Raw genomic sequence first — 12,037 nt, 5'->3', positions numbered from 1 at the left:
GTAAATATTAATTAATGTAAATTATTTTCATGTTTAATAAAAGCTATGATTGAGAAAAATATATTTTTTAAATTTCCTTTTATTTGCCAACCTGCCCCCCCCAGTTATGCCACTCTGCCCCCAGAAATGCTTTATACCCCCCTATTTGCCACTCTGCCCCATGATATGCCTTATACCCCTGTATGCCACTCTGGCATATAGGGGGTTAAAAGGCATATCATGGGGCTGAGTGGCATATAGGGGGGTATAAAGCATTTCTGGAGGTATATAGGCATATCATGGGGCTGAGTGGCATATAGGGGGTTAAAATGCATTTCTGGAGGTCCAGAAATGCATTTTAACCCCCTATATGCCACTCAGCCCCATGATATGCCTTTTAACCCAGCATGTACTGGCTGCCTTGGCTTGATAGGAGTGTGATTGCTGTTAGCAGTTTGATATATATATATATATCAAACTGCTAACAGCAATCACACTCCTATCAAGCCAAGGCAGCCAGTACATGCTGGAACCTGGGGATGATAGCAGTGGGATTACAGCCTCCATATGCCATGCTACAACCCCCACCCCCCTTACACATCCATGCTATCACACACACACTCACACTCATTCACAAACATTTAAATACTCATTCATTCCCTTAATCACACACACTTCACACATACTCAAAAACCCTCCCCCACCCCCTCACCTGAACTGCAGATCTCCCACTCGCAGACTTCTGCAGGGGACCGGCTGTAGCAACTTCTCTGGCCCCGCCCTCAGAGGAGGGAGGGGGGAGATAGAGTTCTGTGAGGACGCTGCAAGCTTCCTGCCCTGCTTCTAACAGAAGAGACGCTGCTCGCGACCGGTAAGCAGCATGGCGCCAGCATTTTTTTGGGGTCTGATTAGAAGACGACCCCGATTATAAGACGAGGGGTATTTTTCAGAGCATTTGCTCTGGAAAAAACCTCGTCTTATAATCGAGCAAATACGGTAATTACCACATTTATTTTGGGAACAAAAATAAACTATAAAAATGACCCAGAAAAGAAGCAGTTATGTCAGGAAGCGAATAATGATTTCATTTTTTTTTTAGATTGAGAAAACCTTGTTATATCTAATGGCCTCACACATTCTTGTGAACTGCTAGTTGTGATGATGACTATTTCCAATAAACATTAGAACCTGCAGAAACCTGTGAAACCTGTATTTAGAACCTCAATATAACCTTTAGCAAAATTAATCAAATATATATGTGCCTTTTGTGCATCAGCATCAACCTCAACTTATATATATACACTAACATCTTGAAGTTTTAACTTTTCACTGGGTACTGTAAACTATGTATTAATCTAAAATCTGATATAGTTATATAGTGTGTTTTAAAAAAAAACTTTGATTTTGATTTTTACTATTTTATTTGTATACAAATTCATTATTGTTTATTTCTACTTTATTGCTGTCAGTATACTTTTTAACCACTTCATTGGTGGCATTGCTAACCCTTATTATGGGGGAAAAGGTTTATATTCATTTCACGTTAATAATACTTGCCTTCACATAGGCTAAGTTATACGTTGTATTTTTTTTTACAGCTGGCATATCTAGTTATAGTAAAGGAAGCTACAAGGAAGCAGATTTGTTGGCTGTTCGGACACACAATAGTGGAAATTAATGACCTAATTATTTCCTGTTGGGTGCAAGCTAGACATTAGAATTTACATTTTACCTCATGCCTATTGTAATTTTTACATGGGTGACAAACCAGGACTAATTCCATGGAACACATGGTTCACTCGAGGGATATTATGAAACTAAGGTGAACTTTAACAATCATTGTGGGCAGGTGATAACTCTTCAACTCCATAAACCTAAGAGAAAATGACCAACTTGAATGGTCCAGGAAGTGCATATTTCGAATTTAGGGGCCCTGGGAAGTACCGCATTAGAAGATTCCTTATCAGCAATGGCTTTAATTATACATGTATCAGGGATCTAACATGGCATCTTGGCGCCTAGACCAGGGTTGGAGGTTCTGTCATGCATTGACATCACATCTGCCTCTGGAAGCTGAAGGAAGTTGGAGGGGGCACAGAGAAATTGCTGCTGGGACGCTCAAGTACCCCCTCATCTTGCATGGCTTGGGGTAGCTGCACCTATTGTCCTGTGGACATTATGGCCCTGAAAATATATATACAGTTCATGAAAAAGCTCACATTTGCTTGTAATGCATTCATGAATAAAAACATTACTTCTTTCCATTTTAATATTAGCCATATGAATACTGCTGGCCCTAGGCAGTTGCCTAATCCACTTATATGATAGCATGTTTTAGAATGGTTGAGCAGGGTCACCAAATAAAGGCCTTAAAGCAACATAAGCAGTTTAGTGAACAAGGCCTGTATGCAGATGTATAAGATGTTACCTCATAATATTTAATTTATGCAGGGGGAAGTGAGCAGACGTGTTTATAATACGCATTTTCTTGTTTTGAAAGACATACAAAAATATATTCTTCCCATGTGCTTTTAAAATGAAAGTCACTTTCTGTCACAAATATCTGTTCAGTATAGTACTAGTGGAAATAAAACAAAGCATATACTAAAGAAAACAAATTATATCATTTAAAGCATAAATATTTTGATGCATTGAACCACTTTCCATATTATCTTCACCCTTTGTCTTCATCTCGTCGGTAGCTCTGACAGGGCTACAGAGAAAATAACATAATTGCAAAAAAACATGACACTTACTATATAAAAACAGCAGCATCTTGTGATTTTAGGCAGTGCCTCTTTCCTTGATATCTTATGAAAAAAGAGCTGTAAATATGTTACTATACTGTATGTGACTAAAACTGTTTTATGAATTTTATGAAACAGAATCATTTAATTTCTTAGTATGTATTATATATAAAAAAGTTTCCATGAAGTGATGCTATACCAATTAAATTACTTCAATAGAAGGCTCCCAAGCGTTTACGGAAAAAAGGCTAATAACACGTCTATTTTTGAAAGCATTCTTTCTTTACAGCATTTTATTACTTTTTTATAGTACTGTATATTTTTAAAAACAACTTGATAAATGGGAAGATAAAATGTGCCTTCTATAAACCCTAGCATGTATATCACAATTCTCATCAGCAACACTCTAAAATGTATTTTTAGTTGTGTCTAAAGATAATATGAACTTTTCCATATGAAGAAATCTTGATATTGACAACAGGATATGAAGAGTACAATCAGAGATAATGAATCCAGGGTAAATCTAATCAACACTTGGACTCAATTCAAATCATGCCTCTGAGTTCTAGCACTCTTCTTAGTATTAAACATGGATCCCTCTTGAACTTTTTCTTGTCAAGTTATTTTTAAAATGTATATATTTTTTTAAATATACAGCACTGTGCAAAAGTTTTAGGCAGGTGGGAAAGACACATAATGCTTACTTTCCCGCACAATCGGAAGATATCTAGCAGTGCCATCATCTCAGCGTTGGCAGAAAACAGTGGGTGGGACCCTGGTACACCCATCTACTGGTCTAGAACAGAGAGAGATGGAAGACCAAAAAGCTATGCCTCCAACATGGAAACAAGGCCACGTGACTCAACTATTCATGTAAACACAGGAACTGGGGTGCAGAAAAATGGCATCAGGTAGACTCATAAGTCAAAATTTTAATTTGGCTGTAGCAGAAGGCAGTTTGTTCACTGAAGGGCTAGAGAGGGTTACAAAATGACTGTTTGCAGGAAATAGCAAAGCATAGTGGAAGTTCCATGGCCTACTCAATGAGAAGTACAGGCAGATATATTATACTTATCCATCATGCCATAACATCATGAAGGCATGTGATTGGCCCCAAATGAATTCTACAGCATGACAACAACCTCAAACTTACAGCCAAAGGCATTAAAGCTATCTTAAGAAAAACAGGGCATCCTGGAAGTGATAGTATATCCTCCACAGAGGCCTGATCTCAATATCATGGAGTCTGTCTAGGATTACATGAAGAGAGAGAGGCAACTGAGGCTGTCTAAATCCACAGAAGAACTGTGGTTAGCTCCCCAAGATGTTTGGAACAACCTACTGTGCAAGCGGACCTAGCAGTATTGGTCACATGAAATCTTGTTTTGATTTAGATTTTTTTCCGATTTAAATGATAAACTATTAACATATATATTTCTGAAAGCAGTCGTACTTTAAAGCATTTTTTCACACCTGCCTAAAACTTTTGCACAGTGCTGTACGTTATAGTGATATAACTTTAAGGATTATGTCTTCTCAATTCTTAAGAGACCCATCAGAGAAATGGATGTCTTCAACTTCTGCTTAATATACTTATATAGTAGCTTGTGTTACATAGGACATACATACGTAAGTGCTATAAAGTAAGAAATGCTTTAAATATACAGTAAAATCCTATCCTCTCCTTCACAGAGGTTTGTTATGCGGCTATAATGAATATAGGGCAGTTTCCGAATCACTGAGAACCAAACTGCATTTAAAGTAATTATAGTTAAAAAAAAAAAACTAGTGGTTTCTGTAACATATATTTTCATTAGATGGTGAGGGACTATTCTGCTCTATATAAGTGCATCTGTGCTAACAGAATACATGGAGACAAATTCATCACTAATTATGTATGCTATACATCGGCTGCCTTATATCGACTTCTTTCAGCTTCCATAATGGTGGCTTCACAATAGTTATCAGAATAATTTTTATTTTTTTTATGTTTTTTTTTGCAGACACCATTCCTTCATTGTATTCGGCAATCTAACTACAATATCTGTTTCAAATCAACCCTAGCTGTAATCAAGCCTTGCAAAAATATTAATATTAGTGCTTTTTTTTGCTAAGCTGTCAAATGGCTAATTATCATGAGCAATGAAGGAAGAGACCAAATCAATAAAGTAGTCATCATCAGTATAAAGTCTTTCTTTTGAATTTCAAAGAATAGGTTGTTGATTAGGAAAGGGTTTATCGGATATTTGGCATGTATTCGTCTGTTGCAAGAAAAGACTGTAGATTGATGTCAGGTTTGACATTCTCTTTGTTCCACACTAATTATGTATTAATGATAAATCTGATTTTAGTGATTTAATAGGTTTCAAACGGGCATAAATAAAATATTCAACCATATCAAAAGAGGGAACATCTTTAACAGGCCCATTTAACAAAATAAAAAGAAACAAAGTATAAAAATGTTTTTGGTTTAAAGACTCTTAACAAACAAGAGACTGCGTTTCAATGCTTCTTTGCTATATTTTAATATTCATATCTAGTATTTATTTTACATTATTATTGAAACCACAATTAGAAGAAAGAAATACCAGGTGAAAAAGATTCAGGGGACAATAGAAGGAACCCTCTAAATCTTTTTAAAACCTGAAAAATATACATATAGTCTTATTTTTTTATCCTGCAAACCATTCACCATTTTTTTTGTCCTTCTCTGAACTATATCCAAAATGTCAATATCCTTATGGAGTCTCCAGAGCCATAAACAATACTATAGGTGAAGTCTAACTAGAGTTCTATAAATCAGCATATATAATGAAGGACTGAAATAGCCTTCTTCCAGGCTGTTTTATAATTTCAGATTACAGTTTCTCCTAGTTTGTCAACCTGAAAAGAATTTAGCACTATAGGTATGTCAGCTGGAGTTGTCTCAAGCCGGGTTTGAGTTTATCTCCTTTACCTCTCTTTTTTATGCTTAACCTCATCCTTTCATCACCTTTTTTAGACTATCAAACATGCTTATGGATGTTAGCTACTACTTCCCTCCTGTTTTTGATGCACAAGCTCAACCTGACTTCAACTGACTTATTCAAGACAGGTGGCCTGCTTGTACCTCTTTAGGGTCAGCTAGCCTACCTCGATTTAGTGATCTTGTTTATCTCTAAATAACTATCTTTTGCAAGTTACTGTTGGGGGTATAGATGAGATTAAGCAGGGCATTGGCATCCTTCCTTTATAATTGAAATCTTTTAAGGACAACTTTTCAAAGGTTTCAGCCGAAGGCCATCTATTTTCCTGAAATCTGACAAGTGTATTTTAATGTACAGTATTTATGATCCTGCATGGGATAATCCTTAATATGCATGGGAAATTAATGGGAAAATCAACAGGCAAATATATGTATATATATAATAATGACGGATAACCCAACACTGGGCTTTAGAAAATAACCCATGTGGAGATAGAGAAGGAAACAAAATGTTTCTCTCAACCTATTGAAAAATCATGTAGAGGCCTGGGTGGCCACTTTTTGTTGGGTTATTTCCTGGTTGCACACGGTGGGGTGGCTGGGACATAGTTGGGTATGTCAATGAACTTGGTTTTATCAATGAAGGCTTACTGGCTTAGTGATGACATTTGGACTCCCAAGCTGAATACAAATATACCTTAAAAAAGAAACAAAGCCTGCTCACAGCTTAAATGCTGAAAACAGTGTGTTAGATGTCCTCTTTTTTTGTACAGAATCTGCAATGACATTTGTTTGTGCACTCTACAAATCTCTAGCACATGCTGTAACTCAATATTCCTCCTGTGTTTCAAAATATAGTCTTGTTTGAAACACTCTCCTAAATAAATGGCTTATTTATGTACAATAGCGACATGCAATTTAGACCTAGCTGCTCATGCACTGGTCTTGCATCCCCAACCTCAATAGGGATACTCTTTTTTTGTTATAATAGTCAGTTTCTAGGCATCATTATTAAAATGTTAAATGTTTAACATAATAAGTCCATAATTATGTATCAATTCAACAATGTGAAATAATGTTGTATGAGCTGTATAGTTTTACACTATGTATAAAGTTTTTTTTTTATTAAAGGTGAATTTCAGAAAGTTCATTGAAACATCAAATCATCATAATCACATTCAAATTATAAGTAAAATAAGGTATTCTTTACGGAGGGGAGGGGGCAACAGCTGGAAAAATGCATTATCCACATTCATCTGTGACGATATAAATTTCTGGTGCCTGTTAGGAGATACTCTCTAGTGTCTGATTGTTCCAGCGCTACAAAACAGGATATGCTTCTCTGTAATTATCTTCAACAGCCACCTTTTTAAAGAAATAATGTAAAATGACATTCGCAATGGGAAAATGATGTACAAAAATGTCTACTAATGAGGCCCCTGTAGTATGGCACCAGCAAGGGCCATTAAAACAACTTTTGTCAGCTTCCTTGTCTATCATCATGAAAAAGATACCTAGAGATTTTAAGCCATTATTTTTCATTAAAGACTACAATCGTAGTCTCGTACCCTTCCCAAAGCAGGTTTTCTTGGTTATATATTGATGTTAAGGGTTCCATTTATCTGAATTGCTTTTTCTTTTCTTTAAATAGAATGAAACTGTAGTGGCATGTTATGACATAGATAGATAGATTTTGATAATGAACGTGTACAGCAAATGAAATGTGGACAAATATTCTCATATAATAAAACGTATTAAGTACACAATTATGTAGCTACTACGTTCTATGTTTTAACATAAACATTATCCAAAAGTTTTATTATTATTATTATTATTATTATTACATAAGACATTAGAGTGTCAAAATAAAAAGGGAAAGAGGATGAGTTTAAAGATATTTATTTCTCTGCTCTTCTATTCCTGTAATATTTCTGGAATTTTCTTTTACCCTCGCCGTACCTTTTTGTCTTTTTCATCTTCACATTTCCTTTGTGTTTGTCTTACACAGGGGCAGGTCATCTTGCATTAAGACGATGAGTTTTCTCCTTCATGGTGCACTCTGAAACCTTTTCAGTAGTTGATTTGTGAAGAGTGAAAAACCCTACTTATGTAATTTTTAATTTGTTAAATGGAAAAGTAAAGGCAGCAAAGAAATTGATTTTTAATGAAAAATTCTAAATTTCCTCTTTTTTTTTCTCACCATAGGTAGAGCTAAAATAATGATTCATCGGTTGAGTTGAGACTTGAGTTTGATGCATATATAATAAATACAGATTAAACAAGGATGAGTAAGTCCTTGTCAATTTTCTGTGATTATTGAATGTAAATATATGAAGTGTACTTGTGTGCACATTTTGAACTGTATACTAATGTTGGTTTACACACTTTAAATATGCATAACCAAAAATCTCCCCACTTCTACATTTTTTCACATACAGCTGTTTCTTTAAATGTGGATCAGATTTATTTTTAGTCATAGCTACTTTCAGCACCCACATATATATAATAATACATTAAATGTCTCACCCTCTCTCTGTCTCTATATATAAGTGTGTGTGTATATATATATATATATATATATATATATAAAAGGAGTATTCAATTTCTATAGCCACAGATAATGTATAATGTATAAAGAATGAGGACACATCAGGACTCTTGATGAAAGTCCCCAGGTTGGGACTGAAATGTCAAGTCTTTGTATGTAACATGTGTAAAATCATAGTGTACCCTTATTATTCATATGTATATACCTATATCTAAATATATACACAGCTACTGTACACAAATTCAAGTTATGTATAATAAAAATGATGTAGGTCAAGTCGGATGTATATAAGTAACTGGTATAAATATGTTTCTTACCTAAGGTCTGATACCCAGGTTTTCATATTGAAATGTCTGCACATGCATTATTTAGTCAGATGTATTAACAGTGAAGGGAACATTTAGTACATAGAATAATAACAGTGCAGTGATCTTATTTCCATTGAAAGGAACATTGGATCAACTCAAAAAGATAAGGCAATTAGATGCATGTCCAAGTCTGTCATGATGACATGATGTTTACAACAAAGCTGGTATGACTAAAGGTAGTAAGTCTGTATCTGTTCATGAAGCCCCCTGTGGAGGCATTTTTGTATGAGGTGACAATATTTGCATTAAAGCTATCTATACTTAACATTATCATTTACACTTTGCTGCAACTTTTCCTTCCTGCGTTTGGCATTTTCAGCTCTGCGCACCACTCTTTTAAGAATGTAGCAGACCTTTAACGGTGTAGCTAAATTCTCACTATATTACCAAGGATGAGTGTTGTGTCTTGGGTATCAAAATAGCAGACACTTTACAAGGAACATCATGCTGTGTTTGACGGTCTTCATGAAACAGAGACAAAGTGAAATAAAAATAGTGTTTTCCGGTAGATTCAAGATCAAAATAATAAAAATATGAAACAGACCCTATATTTACTTTTATATTAGATTGAATAGTGTAATTTAATGTTGTAATGCGGTATTTTGAAATAGAACACACGAACTATGATAAATCCATTATATCCCCAGTTGTGACATCAATTTCTCCTTTTCTGGTAGATAAGAAAATTGTTTGATTAGGTATTTTCTTCAAAAAGCCCACCAGCCAGCCATAACTTCCCTATTATTTTTTTTTATTCACAAATATGTTTTAGAATTTTGCAAAACTTTATAAATATATATGTATATATATATATATATATATATATATATATATATATATATATATATATATATATATATATATATATATATATATATATATATATATATATATATATATATCCTGTATTTCCACATGTATAAGATGCACCTTAATTTTGGGACCTGAAAATTACACTTCTATCATGCCCAGGTTCCAGGATGAGTGTGATGTTATCTGCGCTGGAATCTGGGTATGCCTGGGCATGATAGGAGTGTTATTGCTGTTAGCAATCATGTATATTTAATATAGCAATCACACTCCTATCATGCACAAGCAGCCAGCACATGCACATCACTTTCAGCCTCCCTGTGCACTGCCCCCCCTACTTACACATCCATGCTATCACACACACATATTCATTCATTCACGCAGACTCATACACCCTCCCCCACCCTTACCTGAACTGCAGATCTTCCGGTGCCGCTCACAGAATTTGTTTACCTCTGCGTTGCTCGAACTCTGAGTGAACTTCTCTTGTCCAGGGGAGAAGGAATGGAGTTGTGTGATGTGATGTACATTCACATGACTCCACTGGATTCCTGTGTCTCCTCGACGGAACAAGAGACGCCGCTGAGCAACACAGAGGTAAGCGAAAGAAATATATACCACCATAGCTATATCGTTATGGCTTAAATAATGCAAAAAACATATCATCAAGGATAACACGTTCAAAGTCACAAAAGATCCCAATAATCTAACCGAAAAATATATGGACATAGGCATCCATCAGATGCAATTTCATTCTAATAGCTAAAATAAAGGCACGCTGCAAAAGGGGCATATCTTAACTCATTGGTTTTTATTTCTCTGCCATGCCAAAAGAAGGTAAGAGTAACCTGGAGTTTGTATGCCTAACACGTGTAAATGCATTCTCCATCTGTATTACAATATTTTTGATAAGGTATATGGTTTTAAGGGTGAACCATGCATATTGTGGTGATGTAAGTTCAGTTTACTATTGCACATATTTGATATATACTGGAGTACAATTGCAGACACGCACCTTATTTATTTTCATCAGATGCCAAGGTTTAAGTTGGCTGAATGGAACTGTTGTTGGTTGTGAGATTCTGAGGTTTATATACTTTTTGCAGTTACATTTTTAATAACTATGGATGTATTGTTTTGGACAGCTTGTGAAAAGTAATGTAATATTTTTTTTTGCCAAAGCAAAAGAATTGCAAAGCAAATAATACCTATTCTTTTAGATACGAATAAGTATACTTTAATAGAAACTGCTACCTTCTTAAAAAAGTAAAGATGTCTCAATGAACATTACTAACAAATGGTTATTTTGCACTAGTCAGGGTTATTCTTCATTACAATTGACAACGCAACATTCTAATAAAAAAAAAAGAAAAAAACAAGAAATCCACTTAAAGACAGCAAAATAACAAGCTGATTTGGGAACGAGTCTAACAATAAGAGTAACTATTGAAAGTGTTTTGCTATAGGGCTGGTAAAATATGTATGATAGAAACTCGAGATCTTAGATACAGGCTTAGAGCTGTATTGGTCAGAGAATGAGAGAAACACACTCTGTACTTTGTAGTTTTTTGAACCAACAATCAGCATACGTTAATAGACTGCTATGTTGCTGCTTAAAAGGTCTGAAATTGCAAGATGTCTGGAACCTAAACAAAAAGGAAAAATGTAACATTTGTTCAATATCTTCAAATCTGGATTTGTCAGCGTTCAGAAACGCTAAAGAAACGGGCGATGAAATCTGAATCATGAGGGTCTACTCATGGTACATTTTACTTAAACAAACTCAGTTTCGTATGTAATTTGAATATTTTTAAAACTTTTATAATGATTTTTTTTATGTGTATTGTATAGTTATTTAGAGGAATCTATTATTAGTCCAGGCACTTTCTCATCCACATAAACAATCAACTAGTCACATTATATAGCAGAACAGCTGTTCCTTGATCATAGCATGTGTAGGTCCCGTCACGGTGGGCTTAAGGATTGTATATCTGAACCAAAAAAAATGAGCCTAACTTCAAAAGGCTCTTCAATATTAGTTAAGGGTAAGGAAAAGATCAAAACCCAAAACTGATACGAGAACTCATTAAAATTGTATAAAGTATAGTTGATGCTATGATAAAAGCTTATAAAATACAACACATGCTTCCTTATAGAGTTCCCCTCATAGACAAATGAAATGTAGGTCATTGCTTATTGGCTTCTTTTTTTTAAATGAAGAGCAAATACGAATTAGAGAAAAAAATAGGGATGTGATGTGTTTAATCTTACAACAGTTTCCAAAACTTCAGAATAAATAAAGTAAACTTACCCTAACAGAATAAACGAGGGTCGGTGAAAAGGTGTCTAGAGATGAAGCCGGATCAGTTCTATATATGAGCTTTCCATAGTCGCTGGGAGTGTGCAAATATGTTGCAGTACAAGCGAGGCAGTTGCAATGTACAGTTGTGCCACCCTGCAAGTTAAAGATGATCAGTAAGGTATATTCTATGATATGATGGAACTCATGAGCTCCTTAATGCAAGGTATTATGCCATTAATGTAGGGACCCCTCGTTGGTCCACTATTTTGAGACCTGAGACCTTTAAATGGGACCAGGTCTTCATGATCTTGTGTGAGA

At 35.0% G+C, this 12,037-nt stretch overlaps 1 protein-coding gene across 3 annotated transcripts in view; it reads right to left on the bottom strand.

Moving 5' to 3' along the window:
- The window catches only part of PCDH9 (protocadherin 9), an 807,764-nt gene that overhangs the window by 351,070 nt on the left and 444,657 nt on the right, over window positions 1-12,037 (bottom strand). For all 3 annotated transcript variants that reach the window (XM_053455420.1, XM_053455422.1, XM_053455421.1), the window contains exon 3: window positions 11,729-11,872. In XM_053455420.1, the coding sequence (XP_053311395.1) occupies window positions 11,729-11,872 (144 nt within the window). The remainder of the gene's footprint in view (window positions 1-11,728; window positions 11,873-12,037) is intronic.

Source organism: Spea bombifrons, chromosome 2, assembly GCF_027358695.1.
Source record: "Spea bombifrons isolate aSpeBom1 chromosome 2, aSpeBom1.2.pri, whole genome shotgun sequence".
Classification (NCBI taxonomy): Eukaryota; Metazoa; Chordata; class Amphibia; order Anura; family Pelobatidae; genus Spea; species Spea bombifrons.
Note: the sequence above shows the minus strand (reverse complement) of the source record. Positions and strands in the feature narration are given on the sequence as shown.